Source organism: Sorex fumeus, unplaced genomic scaffold (assembly GCF_029834395.1).
Source record: "Sorex fumeus unplaced genomic scaffold, SorFum_2.1 ptg000061l, whole genome shotgun sequence".
NCBI classification, from domain to species: Eukaryota; Metazoa; Chordata; class Mammalia; order Eulipotyphla; family Soricidae; genus Sorex; species Sorex fumeus.
Genome location: NW_026606118.1, coordinates 32,165,992 through 32,184,994, shown reverse-complemented (window position 1 = coordinate 32,184,994; position 19,003 = coordinate 32,165,992). Strand labels below are relative to the sequence as shown.

General features: G+C 36.1%; 1 protein-coding gene across 1 annotated transcript in view; it reads left to right on the top strand.

The window, feature by feature from the left end:
• The window catches only part of EYA4 (EYA transcriptional coactivator and phosphatase 4), a 297,621-nt gene that overhangs the window by 211,568 nt on the left and 67,050 nt on the right, over window positions 1–19,003 (top strand). The window contains exon 4 of the mRNA XM_056126298.1: window positions 2,288–2,412. Within this exon, the coding sequence (XP_055982273.1) occupies window positions 2,288–2,412 (125 nt within the window). The remainder of the gene's footprint in view (window positions 1–2,287; window positions 2,413–19,003) is intronic.

The following is a 19,003-nucleotide window of genomic DNA, read 5'->3' as shown; positions in this document are numbered from 1 at the left end:
TGTATTTTATACTTATTGGGTGTTATTGTACTATAATGTAAATTATGTCGTGTTACTAATCATGCTGTTCTAAACATTTTCTAATTGGATGTTATTTACTTTTTCTATTGTTTAGTATGACAGTCACAGTCACGGTCACAGTCCTCACGTTATTCATCAATTTGCTCGAGTAGGCCCAATAACGTCTCCATGTGAGACTTGTTGTTACTGTGTTTGGCACATCAAATACATCACGGATAGCTTGCCAGGCTTTGCCATGTGGGCGAGATACTCTCGGTAGCTTGCCAGGCTCCCCAAGAGGGGCAGAGGAATTGAACCCGGCTTGGCCGGGCCGGCTATGCGCAAGGCAAACGCCCTACCGCTGACAAGCACGTTAAAACAAAACTCCAATAATGATCAGGAATATGCCAATAACTTTTCTTTCTTTTTTTGTTAAATCTTATTTTACAATATTTTGAAGTCTGTCAGAATATATTTCTACATTTCAGGTTTTAATATCTATGGAGCTTAAGAGATAGTATAGGGGATAAAGAGCTTCTCTTGTCAACAGCTGACTAGAGTCTGATCCCTGACACACATCTGCTCACCTGTTCTTAAAGAAGCTCGCCTTCTGGACACCTCAGGATAAGAGGGCACAATATTTGTGCTCCATTACTGACTAGTTAGTTTACGAGGGCTGACCCTAGAGAGGACTTCATCTTGAACAGCGTAACTATTTTAGTTGAGGACAAGTCCTGAAGAGATTTTGCTGAAAACTAAATTATTTACACTCCCAGCAGCTTGTAGCAACGAATTGTTCAGTTTTAGAGGCAGAGGTCTGTCCAACAAACTATGATGTAACTGTGTGCTTATTTTAGTCCATGGATATTTAGCATAATGTTTGATTTGGTTGGATTAAGTGTGCCATCTTTCCATATGTTGTCTGTTTTCTACCTGTCCTTTTTTTTCTATTCTTTTCTGACTTATTAGGTATTTAGAAAATTTTAAAATATATTTTTAATTTTATTTTAGTATTTTTTTAACTTTCTGTCACACCTGTTTTGCTTATGTAATAATATTTAATGACTTATATTATGTGTATGTCCTAAATTTTATTCTTATTCAAGAATTATATAGTGTCTCTGGCCATATGAATCTAAGACAATATAATTCACCCCACTAACCTTTTGCACTATTGATTTTCTGTACTGTAGCGTTGGGATGGGGGAAGGCAATATGGAGCCATTCCTGGTTTTGCTCAGGGCTGATTCCTGGTTTTGTTCATAGGGATCCTGGGTAGTTCTCAAGTGACTATATGCTGTTCTAGAAATTGGAACAAGTTCAGTCATATGTAAGGCAAGGAACTTATCTCCAGCCCATCCAGCCCATTTATCATTTTGTTTTATATCATATCATATATTCCACAACAGAAATTACTTTTTTCCATTGTCGTTCTTGAGTGAAGTGAAAAAATCTTATATACTTTCATTTGTTTTACCCTCCTTCTTATATAACTAAACGTTGGTTATCCTTTCAGCATAATAGTATTCTTTAATATTTTTTGAAATTTAAAAAGTTTTGTCATAGGTGATTATCAAATTGAGAGAAAAATTCTCTTTATTTTTTTTAACTTTTTGCACCCTCTTTTCCAGAAAGACATATCTTGGCCATTGTACAAAACATTTTTTTTTCTTTTCCACAGTGGATCAAAGTTTCAGGAACCTCAGTCATATTTATAATCTCTAGTCCAATACATTCTCTGATGCAGACATAGAACAAAATCTATTCCTGAATGGATATTAAAGTTGTACCAGATCCTGTCTTTTTATACCTTATGTTCATTTTTTAAAGTTCTTGGTTAATAAGTTTCGCTAGAAGATTCTGCTCAGACTTTAGATTTACGTTTATCCTGGATAATGGTTTTTTTCTCAATGGTTACAAAAAAAATCTAATTTCCAGGGTAAATATTTTCACCATTATTACCTGTTTGTAGCTAATGTGATCAATGTTGGAGACCAGAGTATTATATTAACTTAGACTGCCCAAAACAACAGCATCAATTTTTTTACATTATTATCAAAAATGTTGTAGGATTAAAAATAAATTAATTTTGAGACAAGTATGTGATTATATATTAATTTCTAAGAGATTGGCATATTTACTCGGTTAACAAATAAATCCTTACTCTGTGAGAATAAAATTATTATTTATGTTAGATTGTATATAGACTCATTAGAATGCTTGATGATGTTCCTTGAACAATCATTGCTGAAATTATAGCTTCACTTTGGTGCTCTTGCTCTGACAGATCTATGGAAATGCAGGACCTAGCAAGTCCTCACCCTCTGGTTGGAGGTGGTGATACTCCTGGTAGTTCCAAACTGGAGAAAACGAATCTCAGCAGCACATCAGTCACCACAAACGGGACAGGAGGTAAGTGAACCACCCCGGAGAAACCCCCAAATCACACCTCAGTGTGTGCTTGATTTCCTACATCAATTTTTAAATAAGTAAATCATCTCATTAATAACATAATCAGTTTTATACCCAAGGAATATATAGTTAATAGCTAATTACTTTTTCATTGGTGTTCTTCAAATGCTTGTTCATTTATAGCTGGAAACATTCAGAACAAAAGCATTTATTAGGAAGGCTTAGTTTTTATACTTGAATTTGCATATATTCCAGAAATGCAAAAATGTGAACAAAGTGGGGGCAGATATACAGTAGAATAGGTAAGGCACTTGCCTTGCTTATGGGTGGCTGGATTTGGTCTGTGGCCCCCCCCTCCCCATATGGCCCCTTGAGCCTGCCAAGAGTGATCCCTGAGCTGTGCTCAGGCATAAGCTCTGAGCATCACCAGGTGTGGCTTCAAACAAACAGGCAAACAATAAAATAAGAAATTTGAACAAAGGATCAGGACTCTGATTCTCTGATTTTACAAACCCATAACATACTGTAATTTTGAATTTGAATTTTGAATTTTAAGAGAAAGTCTAATGTCAAATTTTTCTTAAAATGAGTTTTGGGAATAGAAAATATCTATATCTTATATATTTTCTTCACAAAGAGAATTATATCTTACATATATTTAAAATATGAAATATATTTTTCCAGTATACTTTCTTATTTGCATAGGAATTATGTGGCCTTATATAATTTTGCTACAGATATGGCAACATTAACAATTATTTTGACTATCTTCTCTATCATTTTTATAAAGTGCATTCAATCTGGCAGAAATTACTGAATTTTTGCAACAAAATATGTGCATAGATAGATTTTGTATTCAAATACATATTAATAAACCAAACTTTAAATTATTCACTGTAAAGCTATGTATATCTCTTTGCCAAGCCTATAATTTTAAACTGCATTTAATGGTAGTTTATAAACAATTCAAACTATTAAATATCAGCATTTGCCACATCATATTTTCTTATAAAATTTTGACATATATTTATAAATCGATACACCTCTTCCCACTTATTTTAGAGTGACTATGCAATCTAAAGTTTTTATAAGGTGGTGTGCATGGCAACTTGCCTGTATTTAATAATGTTTTACACCAAAACCCTTTGTAGATTAACATTTTTATGTTTATTTGTCTCTAAACATGCATCTATACTTTCAGCTAATTAATGAAAATATTTGCAAATTGATCGGATTGTCAGAATGTCTGAGTAACTTTTACATTTGAACCTTGAATTGAATATAAATAATAACATCAAAAAACATGCACTCTGGAATCAGATCATGATGTTCACTAATTTATATATATATTTAACTTAATACTCTGATTTCTCTATGATCACATAAATCTTTCTTCTTTCATATATTTAACTGAACTAAAACAATCCTGATAAAATAAGATGTAAGAGTTGTACCGTACAGTTATAATTTTGGCTATTAATATTAATTTAGACGACTACCCTTGTACACTGAGCAGGCTCTCAGACAATGAACTCTTATACTGTTGCTGTTCCCAGGGGACAACATGACTGTTTTAAGTACTGCAGACTGGTTGCTGAGTTGCAGCACCCCCTCTTCTGCAACAAGTATGAGAGATGATGGTACACTGCATGTGTTTTGAGTGTGTGGATTTGCCCTTTTGGTTTGCTTCTCTTACTGTTTCTGTTTGCAACCCTTTTCAGTGTTCAGTACTTGTGAAGATAGGAGAAATGAACATGCCTTTTAACTCCTCATTGATAATAATTGGCTATATTTATCTTATCAATTACAATTTTAGTGTTAGATTCCTTACGTCTATTGGTTTTTTTCTGGATTTTTCCTATCTTTTCCATAAATGAAAACATCTATTAGTTTCCCAAGCATATCAGTCTAAGTAGTTATTTCAGCACCATAGCCATGTCAGTTGAAGCAGATGTCGCATATGTACAAGTTTAATTATCCTTATAACCTACAGACTTTCATACTCAGGTTTTTAATATAACGAGAATACATTTTCCATTTTATAAGCTTTAACAACTATTCCATATAAAATATCTAAAGTAACAATGGCATTTCAAGTACCTTCATTTGAATATGATATAAATGAATGCCATATATTCAAATAAAGTCATAATCTTTTGAATTGTAGACATTAATTGTATCTGCATGTAAGTATAAGTAATCTTTTGTTTCATAAAAAGTTAATATGCTATCAAAATAAAATTAACACTACAATACTATTGGGTATTAGCCAACTTTAGGATCAAAGAGACAGGTCACTTCTTGTTAGAAATATGCATTGTAAGCAAGCAGTTAAAATATAGCTCGATCTTCCCTTAACTGGGATTAAAATATCCATTTGTGAATTAAAAGTTCACCATCATTTCCATAATTTTTATTTTTAGTTTTAGTTTTTCTATTTATCATGTAAAATATATTTTTTAATATTTCAATACTGGAATTCACTTCATAATTCTAAGAGGCTTTTTCTGTAAAGTGGCATAGTTTTGTTGGCCATATTGTTTATAGCTCATCTACTCAGGACTGCCATAGTAGATTAGCAACAACAAGAGGGAATACATAATGAATGCATGTAGTTAGACTAAATATTTATAAATCTAGAAACTTAAATTGCATATAACTTTCATAAGTCACAATGTAAGATAATTGTGGTTATCTTAAGGAAAAAAATGAAACATTTAAGACATTTTTGCATTTTTATTTTACATTTTAAGTTGTGAAGGAAATTCTATGCTCATTCATTTGTTCTATACTAAAGGACTGTTCATATAAAATAAGCAACTGTACAATGAGTATATAGAATGAGTAGTTAATGATGGGCTGGAGCGATAGCACAGTGGTCCGGCGTTTGCCTTACAAGGGGCCAACATGGCCAGCCCGAGTTCTATTCCTCCGCCCCTCTTGGAGAGCCCAGCAAGCCTTTGATTCCTTTGCCCCTCTCCGAGAGCTCAGCAAGCTACCAAGAGTATCTCACCTGCACGGCAAAGCCTGGCAAGCTACCCGTGACGTATTCGATATGCCAAACACAGTAACAATAAGTCTCACAATGGAGACGTTACTGGACCTGCTCGAGCAAATCAATGAACAACGGGAGGACAGTGACAGTGACAGTGACAATTAATGATATCACCTAATTTTAACATAATTATTTTCCTAAGCATTAATTATCAATTTAACTATCATGGAAAGAATGGAATTCATGTGATTTGAGTAATATGGGATTTTCTAGCTGTATTACTTTGGACAAGGTACTTAACCAATCTGAGTTGAATCTATTTTTCAAAACTGATGACAGTAATATTTCCCTGGAAAAGCTTATGTCCCAAATAAGATAATGAATGCATTTTATACAAACTGCTAAGCAAATACACACCATTATTTCTTAATAGTTCCGTGATGGCAACACATTTTTAAGAAAAATAAAAACATCCAAATATGTAAGATACTATCTCATATTGGTTTCAAGAAGGGCTTCTTAATTTTTTTTTTATTCACTACCCCTTTTCACCCAAAAAATGTAAACCTGATGAGAAATATCAGAAGCCCCTCAGATTAATTTTTGTTAATTACATATTCAGAAATATTATCACTATCACTGTCACTGTCCTCCCATTATTCATCGATTTGCTCAAGCGGGCCCAGTAACATTGTGAGACTTGTTGTTACTGTGTTTGGCATATCAAATACGTCACGGGTAGCTTGCCGGGCTTTGCGGTGCAGGTGAGATACTCTTGGTAGCTTGCTGAGCTCTCGGAGAGGGGCAAAGGAATCAAAGGCGGTAGAATCGAACTCGGGTCAGCCAGGTCGGCTGTGTGCAAGGCAAACGCCCTACCTGCTGTGCTATTGTTTCAGCCCCAGAAATATTATACCACTGAGAAAATGTTCATGACCTCCAGTTACATAACCATTGGGTCACAGCCTACATTTTAAGAAGCTAGAATTTAGGTAATAAGTGATTTGCATTTAGCACTGTCTACTGTACTGTCCTTTTATTGTTTATCAATTTGCTCCAGCAGACACCAGTAATATCTCCATTGTGAGACTTGTTGTTAACATTTTTTGGCATATAGAACACATCACAGGTTGCTTGCCAGGCTCTGCCTTGCGGGCAGGATATTTTCGGTAGCTTGCCGGGCTCTCAGAGACGGAGGAATTAAACCCGGGTCGGCCACATGCAAGGCAAAAGCCCTACCCACTGCGCTATCACTGCAGGCCCTAGAGTGATTTGTATTTAGAAGATAAAATCTGAGAGTAGAGAGTAGAGCCAGGATGTCCACAAAGATATGGTTCAGTGAGCACTCCTGTGGCATCAGCACAAGGACAAATAATTAAATGGAGATGCTTTCTGAAGGGTCTCACTGAGAAAATTACTGAAGAAGGTCATCATCTCAGGGAGACTCAAATATCCATTGCCTGAACTGATGTGATCCAGTCCCACCCAACAACTTTGCTCTCTGGCACTGAACACCTAAGATTAACACAGAGGGCCAGAGTGACAGTACAGCAGGTAGGGCATTTGCCTTACATGGCCAAACTGGGTTCGATATCCGGCATCCCATATGGATCCCCCATCACTGCCAGAAGTAATTCCTGAGTGCAGAGCCAGGAGTAAACCCTGAGCATCGCTGGGTGTGACACAAAAAGCAAAAAAATATATATATGTATATATATACATATATATATATATATTCACCAAATTTCAGCTCAGGAGTCATAGAGTTTCTACAGTTGTTAAGCCCAATAAAATGTGTAGCCAAAGTCGGAGCTAGGTGAGCACTGCCCGACAGAGTCATAACCATGACTCTCTCCTGACAGACTCACAGTTCTGGCTCCACTCTGCAGACATTTTAACAAGCTTGTAGTCAAGCCAGTTCAGAACCAAACTAAGTTCTCTGAAAGTGGACTCACAGAGACAGGAAGTACAGAGAATCGCCCAAACTTTGGTTTTGTGCTTGTACCCACTATGTCAGAAAGAGACTGGGATGCCTAACAAAAAAAGCAGAGTGAAGATGTTTTCAGGCTACATCAGGGAGTAGCTACCCCTGAGCAAGTGTCATGGAGCTGCTGTCCTGGGACAACTACAGACAAGCAGACACCCAAAAATGAGCCCTACTGATCTGCTCATGAGATGAAGTCATTCCCAAATTGCTTCTGGAATGTGTGAAAGCTCCCCATGACTACAGAGATCAGCTTGGTGAACCACTGCAATAGAGTGCATGTGATGGCAATTTTAGTTTCTGACCAAGTAAGGTGGACTGTGAGATTCTGTCAATCACAAGACAGCAACTCTGAACCTTGGGTCAGAACCCGGACTGTACAGACCTTGAATATTTAGTAGTAGCTCTAGAGCACTGGTGCCACGGATCCCCTGTGTTATTCAGGGGAACACAAATCGGTCACAAACACCAGTTCAATCTTTAAAGCATTTAAGAACTCTTTACAAGACCTCTCTAACTTCTAGAGATCAGTAGGCATAGGTATGAGGCAGATATTGTGAAGAGGAGAATCATATTACTGCTGAGACCACCTGGAGCCTGAAGAACCATCATTACCTCCCTTGAGCAACAAAAAAAATATTGAAAATGAAGAAATTCATTCACATCAAAGACTAGGGACAGAATTCCAGAAAAGTTCTCAAATGTGCTAGATGATCAATGTTGCCCTGAATGACTTCAGGGCAGTAGAACTCTACATGTTGAATGAAATGCTTGATGAAAATAATGGAAAAGCCATCAGGTACATTGAAGAAAAATTGATTGAAAAAGTAAAGAACTTACTCAAAAGCATATGAAGGAGCTATGAAATGGAATATTAGGACTCGGTGGTAGAATGAAAACAGCTGAAAATCTATAGTGACCTCAAACACAAAGCACACAACATCCGTGAAAAAAAGTTAATAAAAGTATTTTTAAGAAAACTCAAGATACTTTAAGGAAATCAGAAAAAAGAACAACCTCCAAGTCAAAAATTCCAGGAGTGGAGGGAGAGAAAAGTGAAGAATGACTCATGGGAAAGATAATGACTAGGAACTCCAGTATGAGGAGAGAGACTTGTGTACTGGTCCCAGAATGGCCCAAAGTGCCAAACCAAACAAACTCGAAGAGAACAAAACTAAACCTTATTGTAATAAAAATAACAAGAACCAAACAGAGAAACAGACTACTTAAAGCAGGAAGAGAAAAAGGCATGCCTCAAGTACAGAAAAATAACATAAAATTCACAGATTACTCAGATGAAACTATTCTTCAAGCAAGAAGATAATGTAATGATACATTCAAAGTACTGAATGAAAAACCCTCTGATTGGATTCCTCTGTGCTTCAAGATTATTACTGCTATTTCAGAGAAAAATAAAAACACTCTCAAACAACAGTTGAAGATATTTATTACATCCAAATCACCTCTGCAATGAATAATGACTAGCCTTCTATAAAAAAGGCAAATGGAAAAGCAACCAAAATTTTTGTAGGAAAATGGCAATAAATTCACAGCGGTAGGGCGTTTGCCTTGCACGCAGCCAACATGGCCGACCCGAGTTCGATTCCTCCGCCCCTCTCAGAGAGCCCGGCAAGCTACCGAGAGTATCTCGCCCGCACGGCAGAGCCTGGCAAGCTCCCTATGACGTATTCGATATGCCAAACACAGTAACAACAAAGTCTCCAATGGAGATGTTACTGGGCCCGCTCGAGCAAATCGATGATCAACGGGAGGGCCTTTACCTTTACCTTTACCAATAATTTATCTAAATGTCAGTGGATTTAATTCTCCTATCAAAAGTCACAGATGGGGTGGGTGGATCAGGAAATAAAATCTAACTTTCTGGAGCTACAAGAGACACATCTGAACTCTGATGATCAGCATAGCTCAGAGTGAAAGGTTGAAAAACACTCATATGAACCAATGGTATATTAAAAGAAGTAGAAATAGCCATACCAGCATTATACAATATAACATTCAAACTTAAGAAAGTAATAAGATATAGGATTGGGCATTATATACTAAAGAACCAATAGATCAAGTTTAGCTTAACATACATGCACCAAATTAAGGGGCATCAAAGTTTGTAAAGCCACTTTTTATAGATCTTAGGCAATACACCAATGATAATTAAATAGTAGTGAACATTACAAACACCACTCTTGTCATTAGGTCAACCAGACAGATACCTAGAGCCTGAAGAACCATTATTACCTCCCTTGAACAACAGAAAAAAATTAAAAATGAAGAAATTCATTCACATCAAAGACTAGGGACAGAATTCCAGAAAAGCTCTCAAATGTGCTAGGTGATCAATGTTGCCCTAGATGACTTCAGGGCAATAGAACTCTCCATGTTGAATGAAATGCTTGATGAAAACAATGGAAAAGCCATCAAGTACACTGTAGAAAAATTGATGGAAAAAGTAAAGAACTTACTACAAAAGTAAAGAACCAATAGTCCTAAGTGAGGAATTGGAAGAACTAGGATAACTGGGCGTGAAAAGGATCCTTCATTCCCAAAACCTAAACACAAATTCTTTAGCACACAAGAAACATTATTTAGGATTGAACACACACAGGACACTGTGTACATAAAGTCACAAAAATAAAAATGGTATCAAGAATCTTTTCAAGCAGAATCCCACGAAGATAGAAACGAACCATTTAAAGAAAGTTGGGGAAAGATCTAAAGTCTAGAAACTAAGCAACCTATCATTAAGTAACTATTGGGACAAAGAGTATATTATAAAGAAATAAAATTTTTTCTCACAATAAATGAAAATAAAGACAGAAACTAACAGGACATATGGTACTTAGCCTAAAAGTTACTAATCGCAGACTTTTATAGCAATTTAGCCTTATATTAGGAAAAAAAATCTCAAGCTTTCCCAAAGCTTGAAAAACTGAAACAAGAACAAAAAAAAATGAATCCCAGAATAGGTATAAAGAAGCAAATTTAAAATATTGTCATTGAAGTCAATTATATAAAAATCAACAGAACTAGTACAAGGGTAAATGAATTGACAGGATTTTTGTTTTAAGAATTAACAACAGTAACACACCCTTAGCTAGATTAACTAGGGAAAAACAGAGAATACTCAAATAACCATATTAAAGATGAAAGAGGAAAATTTACAACAGACTTCTCAGAAATGCAGTTGGTCATAAGAGGTTACTATAAACAACAATATGCTAATAAGCTGGAGACCTAGAAGAAATGGATGAATCTGGGTCAGAGCGATAGTACAGCAGGTGAGGCATTTGCTTGCACACTGCTGATTCTGGCTTGATCCCCAACACCCAAAGGTTCTCTCATCCCTTCAGGAGTTATCCCTGAGCACAGAGCTAGGAGTAAGCCCTCAACACCATCGGCTGTGACCCAAAAACCATAAAGAAAATTAAAAAGAAATAGATGAATCCTTAGAATGGTACTAATTCTCAAGATTTTATCAAGAGGAAGTCGAAAACTTAAACAGAGCAATCACAAGCAAGAAAACTAAAACTGAAATATTCCCAAAAATGAAAATACAATTTCAGTCCAGATGGTTTCACTAGTGAATTTTTTCAAACCTTTAAGAGCCTGCACTCCTCAGGCTCTTCCAAAATATCAGACAGTAATCTTTCCTAAGCAATTCCTTGAAGTCAACATTACCATAATATGAAAAGCAGAGATGTAATACAAAAAATAAAATTACAGGTCAATATCCCTAATGAATATCAATGCATATATTCTCAACAAAATCTTTGAAAATTAAATCTAACAATATATCAAAAGAATTCTACCCCATGATTAAGTGGGATTCATTCTAGGGATACAAGCATGATTCAGTATATACAAATCAATGAATGTAATATACCATGCCAATTAATAAAAAAATAAAACTCATAATATGAATTGATGCAGAGAAAACTTTGACAATATTTGAAATCCATTCATGATACAAATCCTCAATTTGGGGGCTGAAGCAATAGCACAGCGGGTAGGGCATTTGCCTTGCACGTAACTGTCCCGGGTTCTATTCCCAGCATCCCATATGGTCCCCCGAGCACCCCCAGAAGTAATTCCTGAGTGCATGAGCCAGGAGTAACCCCTGTGCATTTCCAGGTGTCACCCCAAAATATTCTCAACAAAATGGGGATTGAAGAATTACACCTCAAGATAGTGGCCATTCATAAGAAAGTCACAGATAAGTTCATACTGAATCACAGAAAACTGAAAGCCTTGGGCTGGAAAGATAGTACAGTGGTTCTGTATGCAGAACTTGTCTGCATGCAGCAATCCAAGGTGGAATCTTTGGCACTGCATTTGATCCCATGAATCCCAGAATGAGTGATCCCTGAGCACAGAGCAAGGAGTAAGCCCTAAGCATGTCTGTATGTGACCCAAATAGCAAAATTAATCAAAATAACAAAATGAACCCCCCCCCCCACACACACACAAAGGAGATAGTGAAATATTTCCTTTGAGATCAGGCAAATGACAGGGACATCCACTTTCTCCAGTATTATTCAACTTATTGAAATTTCACACTGAAGCTGTTAGGTGAAAAAGAGAACTTGAATGGAATACAAAATGGAAAAGAAGCTAAAGTATCATTGTTTATAGATGGTATGATAGTAATTTTATGGTATTTTAGATGTTACATAGCGATAGCACAGCGGGTAGGGCGTTCGCCTTACAAGCGGCTGACATGGCTGACCTGGGTTCGATTTCTCCGCCCCTCTCGGAGAGCCCGGCAAGCTACCGAGAGTATTCGATATGCCAGACACAGTAACAACAAAGTCTCCAATGGAGACGTTACTGGGCCCGCTCGAGCAAATCGACGATCAACGGGAGGGCCTTACCTTTACCTTTATGATAGTAATTCATAAGAAGATTGTAAAGACCACTACAAGTTATTAGTAAAAGTGAATCAATACAGCAAAGTACAGGCTCAAAATTAATACACAAATACCAGTTGCACTTATGTATACAAATAATGAATTAGAAGAGAAACAGAAAAAACTTTAAAGTTTTGTACAGGGACTGGAACAATATTACAGTGCATAGACCCCTTCCCCGGCATGCAATCAAACTGGATTCAATATCTTCCACCACATATAATCCCTTGAGCCCTTCCAGGAATAATTCCTGAGAGCAAAGGCAGGATTAACCTCTGAGCACCACCAGGAATGCCCCAGACCCATGGAAACATTACAGTAACCAGGATAAGGAAACAACCAAAATGTCCAACAAAAGAAGAGTGTAATTAAAAAAATGTGGTGTACATTTACAATGGAATAGTATAGAGATATAATAAAATATTAAATCTTGCAGTTTTCTGTAGTGTGGATGGAATTGGAGAATGCCATGTAAAGTGAAATAAATCCAAGGTAGAAGGACAAAAATACTGAATGACCTCACTTGTCTGTGGCATGTAGAAAGGGAATAGGCATTTTTGAAGATTACAAGCCTTAGGCCTTTAATTACAAAACCAAGGTTATCCAGCAGTAGGGGTAATGGATGGTATAATAAAAAGGAGGACTGGAAGTAACACAAGAGTGATGGAAGGTTTCGTATACTCTAGTGAGAGTGACTTGTAATAACTGTGTACATCAAAACCATAAACTTTTACACTAGTGTAACCATGCTCCCTGAACTATGATATTAATAATATTTTAAAATACAAAATAAATAAGATTTTTCAAATGGATGCAGTATGTTTAAGGAAGGCAAATATTTAGGCACACAAACATTAAGTGCCATTTGATTATTAATGGTAGAGACTTTACAGCATACCGATAGAACTATTTTATTAAATTTTAATGACATTTTATGTCAGATATTTGCAGCACAGACATTTAATGTAAAATTTTCCCCTTTGATCATAACATTTTATAATTCAATGTTTAATTATTGAGATCATATCATTTTGGAAAATTATTGCAATCAAAGTCAAAAATAAAGGCTAGTTATTTTTCAATATTTTTTTCATTAACTGGGATTTTAAAAATAATTTAAGTGGACAGAGAAATAGTACAGTGGATAGGATGCTTGCCTTACACACACTTGACCTGGGTTCAATCCCAGTCATCCCATATAGTTCCCTAGAACCACCAGGACTAATTTCTGACTGCAGAGCCAGGAGTAAGCACTGAGCAAAACGAACAACATTTTTAAAAATTAAAAATTAAATTGTTAAAAGATAGTTTTATATTATGAGTAAATTGGTACTATCACTAAATTCCTGTTACACTATCTTGTTACTCTTTATGTATGTCGCATTGTTCCTTAAATTATGTTTGCATATCTATATTTAAATTTTAATTTTTATTTAAAATTTTTATCAATTTTACATCTAGCAAATCAACACAAGTTTATATATTAGCATCTTGATCAGTAACCATCAGTATATATTTTTCTTTAGAGAACCAGATAATCAATATTTTAGGCTTTATAAGCCTTGTTTTCTGCTCTAACCCAGAAGTAGGCATGGGCAGTACATCAACAATGATGTTGATAGTATTCAAATAAAGCTTAATCTGTGATCACTGGAATTTGAGTTTCATACTATTCACATGAAAAATTACTTTATGATGTAAAATTCTGATTTGCATAATGATGTTAAGGTTCATTATTTAACTATACAAAAAAGAAAATAATCCTTGAATCTCTTATGTCAATATCACTGTCACTGTCACTGTCCTCCCGTTGTTCATCGATTTGCTATAGCGGGCCCATTGTGACACTTGTTACTGTGTTTGGCATATCAAATACTTCACGGGTAGCTTTCTGGGCTTTGCGTGCAGGCGAGATACTCTCGGTAGCTTGCTGGGCTCTCCGAGAGGGGCGGAGAAATAGAACCCAGGTTAGCCATGTCAGCCGCATGCAAGGCAAATGCTCTACCCGCTGTGCTATCGCTATGTAACATCTAAAATAATAAGTTTTCTCATTCTTTATTGAAACATCAAATACTATGTTCCAGGCTCTAAACCAGAGGACAAGTTGACATAATGCTGGCTCTAGGGGACCAAAAAAGTCTAGCTAGCTAACAAAGGGAAACAGACAAGAAAATATTGAGTATATAATGTGTTCAGGTGAGTGCACTGCACAAGGCATAAATTTTTGAAATTACATAGAGATTAAGAGAACACTTCAAAGAGAGTGTTTGGAGGAATCAAGACATATTGTATTTTCTTAAAACCTACATGTAGGAAAGAATCCCGAAGAGATTTTAAGATAGAGACAATGGATTTGCTTGCCAGTGTTATATGATTGTACAGTAGTCTCTCACTATGTTAGTGATTCTACGTTAGTTAGATTTTCATTTTGGAATGAAAACTCTAAAGTTGCTGCATCTAGTTACTTACAACATTAAATACTTTATGTACATTTTGAATGAAGGCTACGTCACACTTACAAGTTTTTGAGTGACTATTTAAACAAATATAAACAATAGCTTAACTCACTTGTTAAAACTTGAAGGCACTTCTTGCTCTCCTTCAGTGTTATAAATTGTAGCCTTCCTAATCCAACTCCTGAAATTCTTCTTAGAACAGTAGTCATTGTCACTACGTATGATTTTTATGGTTCACAGAGAAGTGAACTTGGAAATGCATCCAAATCGTATTATATGGACACCAGTTTAAATGCAAAATATTCTGAAGATTAAATTTGAATTATTTGGATCATTCTCATTTAGATAACACCTGATGTTGCAACAAATTAACATAATCATTGAGTTATGATGATAAAATACTTTTTAAAGAAATAGTTAACATAGATTAATGTTGTATTGAGTTCCAACAATATGAGGTGATCAGATGAAATTTTCTTTAAACATACACTTGTGGGGCTGGAGCGATAGCACAGCAGGTCAGGTGTCTGCTTTGCACGTGGCCGACCCGGGTTCGATTCCCAGCATCCCATATGGTCCCCCGAGCACCACCAGGAGTGATTCCTGAGTGCATGAGCCAGGAGTAACCCCTGTGAATCGCTGGGTGTGACCCAAAAATAATAAATAAATAAATAAATAAAAATACACTTGTGAGGAGCTTCATGACAGTTGGACTATGAAAATTAATGAATCATTTACTAGTCATAGCTGACAGCTCACAAATCATATACAGTCCTAATTTATCCCATAATAAACTAATTTTAAAGGTTAAGAATAAAATTCAATCATGATAAATATAATAAAATGTTAAATGTTTCCTTCCTTTCTTCCTTACATCTTCCTTCCTCCCTTATTTTCTTCCTTCCTGAAAAAAATATAGATTACTAATGAATAACTAGTAAGCAGGGGGACCTAAAAAATACAAGTATTTATTTCATGTTTATCTTTTAGAAGTATTTCTTGGAATAATAATTCTGTACAAATTTTTGTTTTTTAAGGAAAATAAATGCTAAAATTATTATTAGCCTAAATTGTTTAAAAGATAATTGTTTATTTTAAAAAATCAAAACAATTATTTTGTAAGTTTAATTTTCTTTTGAAAAACATACCTTTCTACTATAGAAGATCACTCTTTCTATTTTATAGCATATAATGATTTGGACTATTCCTTTAAGACAAGTTAAAAAGTCTATGCTACTTCCATAGTTAATTTAAGTAAAATACAGTACACTAAAAATCAATACATTTGAACATAATGATGAATTTATACTAATCATCTTTTGGAAGAAAATAAAAATGAGTTTGGTACATAAAATGAGTTTTATTATTATTTTCATCATAGTGCCAATATTTAGTTAAAAGTTTTCTGTTCCAGGGGCTGGAGAGATAGCACAGCGGGTAGGGCGTTTGCCTTGCATGCTGCCGACCCAGGTTCGATTCCCAGCATCCCATATGGTCCCCTGAGCACCACCAGAAGTGGCTCCTGAGTGCAGAGCCAGGAGTAACCCTTGTGCATCGCCGGGTGTGACCAAAAAAGCAAAAAAAAAAAAAAGTTTTCTGTTCCAGAGTGATTTCAGGGTGTATTGAACTTGTCTTGCACATGTCTGACCATGGTTCGATCCCCAGCACTGCACATGGTCTCCTGAGCACTGCCAAGAATGATGCCTGAGCATACAGCCAGAAGTAACCCTGAATAGGGTGTGACGCAACACTTTACAACCCACCAAAAAGTTTCTTACCACTAAAGAATTTTATGATATGCCATTTAAACTACAGCGGAAGCTAAACAAAAGAAATGGAACACATATCAAATACATTTGAACCTTTCATTAAAATTATTTAAATTTTTCAAACTTCATTAATATTATAATATTTCGTATACTGGTTATGTTAATAAATATTAAGTTATTTGTTTGAACTCTATAATATCTTGAGTAAATAACCTCATTATTTTAGTGCTATCTATTTTTTTCTCTTCCTGCGTTTTCTATGAAAAATATGTATATTTACCAATATAGTTTTGTTTGTGCAATGAAACCAAAATCACTACATCTTAGTTGGAATTTAAGAGGTGTTTGTTGAACCTTTCCTAAAATTAAAATAATTAATGTTGTAACATTAACTGCTAAAGGGATTGTTATTAAAATGTCCATTATTATTATATGCTCATATGAAAATTAAATTTAAATTACTCTGAAGTTATTTCCTAAATTTTCCTCATTACTATTTTTTGGCCTTGGGGTCACACCTGGCAGTGCTTAAGGGTTACTCCTGACTCTGCAATCAGGAATTACTTCTGGAGGTGCTCTGGGAACCAAATAGGATGCCAGGGATTGAACCTGGGTCGACAAGATGTAAAACAAATGCCCAACTTGCTGTATTATCACTCCAGGCCCTTGAATTATTACTTTGAAATCCATGAATGTTAGAGTAATGAAAACAACTTGATGTTTGTGATTATCTATGTTTATTTTTCAAAGAGGTCATTTCTCAGGAAATGAAATTTCTTTGTCCTTGACTTAATATAATTCTTTTAGAATTTAATGGGGAATGTTTCCTGAATAAACATGCAGCCAAAAGTTCTCTTCCTTTTATTCCTTCTCTTTTTTCTCACCTGAAACTTTCAAATTTAGGTTATAATTGATCTCAATAATAATTCTTTAAATCAACAATAAATTTTTTTTTTTATTTACTGAATCACTGTGGGAAAGGTTACAAAGCTTTCAGGTTTAGGTCTCGGTCATGCAAATATCAAACACATTTCCCTTTATCAATACTTATTTTTTACCATGAAGAACCCCAATAAAACCCCACCCCCCACCCCTCCCCGTCCCTGTGAGGCAGATGAATTCTAGTTAACACTCTATCTGCTTTGATTAGATTCACTGTTTCAATAAAAGATTCACCACTATTATTTAGAGTTTACCCCCCCCAAATCAGACATGCTGAAAAAGCATTGTGAAGTGATTTGCTTTCTACAGCTGGGTTCAAGAATTAAATGTTGGTTTTGGATTTCTGCTATTTTACCTATTGACCCTGGAAGTATTTCTACTGAAAGTCAGATAGTTAAGAAATTGGTTTCTGTGTTCTGGAGTCGTGGCCATGCTGGAGAGCCGCTCGTGGGGGGCAACTGGTGGCCTCGGTAGGGCGTGAAGGGCGGACCGAATCGCCCCCCTTCCCATGAGGTTTTAGTCACCCCCACACCCCCAGCTCATACCTGCTGTCCACAAGGCTCCCATGCGGCCGCCATCTTTCTTTCCAGAGAGGAGAGGGCAAATGGGGCAACACCCTTTCCCCTCCGGCAGACTTGATGGCCTGGATTAACGCATAGTCCGTTCACTTTTCTGCTCCAAGCTGCTGGGTTCTGCATTAAGTCCTTGTGCTTCTGGGGCCGTGGCTGTGCTGGAGAGCGCTCGCGGGGGCCAGCCACGGTAGGGCGTGAAGGACGGACCGGAACGCCCCCCAACCCATGAGGTTTCAGTCGCCCCCACACCCCCGGCTCATACCTGCTGTCCACAAGGCTCCCATGTGGCCACCATCTTTCTTTCCAGAGGGAGGAGGGCAGAAGGGAGCAACACCCTTTCCCCTCCGGGCAGACATGATGGCCTGGATTAACGCATAGTCCTTTCACTTTTCTGCTCCAAGCTGCTGGTCAACAATAAATTTTAAAATCAAATCTCAAAGTGAGGCTCCAAAGTGGGCAAAACTCATGTTCACGCCTTGGTTGTTGGCTAGTTTTGTTAGACCAAGCTCATATTCTACTTCCCTTTTGCTAGTTTGCAAAATATATATTATGAGTAGTACTAATAAATATATCACAAGTATTGCTTATAGATTTATGCATTTCTAAGTAGGAATTTAGCCACTGCTCAGTTTAGAAATTCTCAGTCTCACTGAAGATGATTGTTGATATTGCCATAAATGTCAGAAATTATATGTGAACATTGTATTACCAAGAGTAAATTTTATACTCTTATACATTAGGATTACTTAAAAGTTTTCCACTCTGACTTCTTTTGGTCTAAGAAATGTTTACGTTAAATGAAACCTTGGTATATAAAAATAGGTATATAGAGACATGTTTACTGATAGTAAATCACAAATTTATTTTAAAATAATTTTGTGACACCTGCCCACCCCCTCCCCCATTCAGCTATGTGACTCCCATATGGAAACAAGGCACATAGTTTAAGAAGCT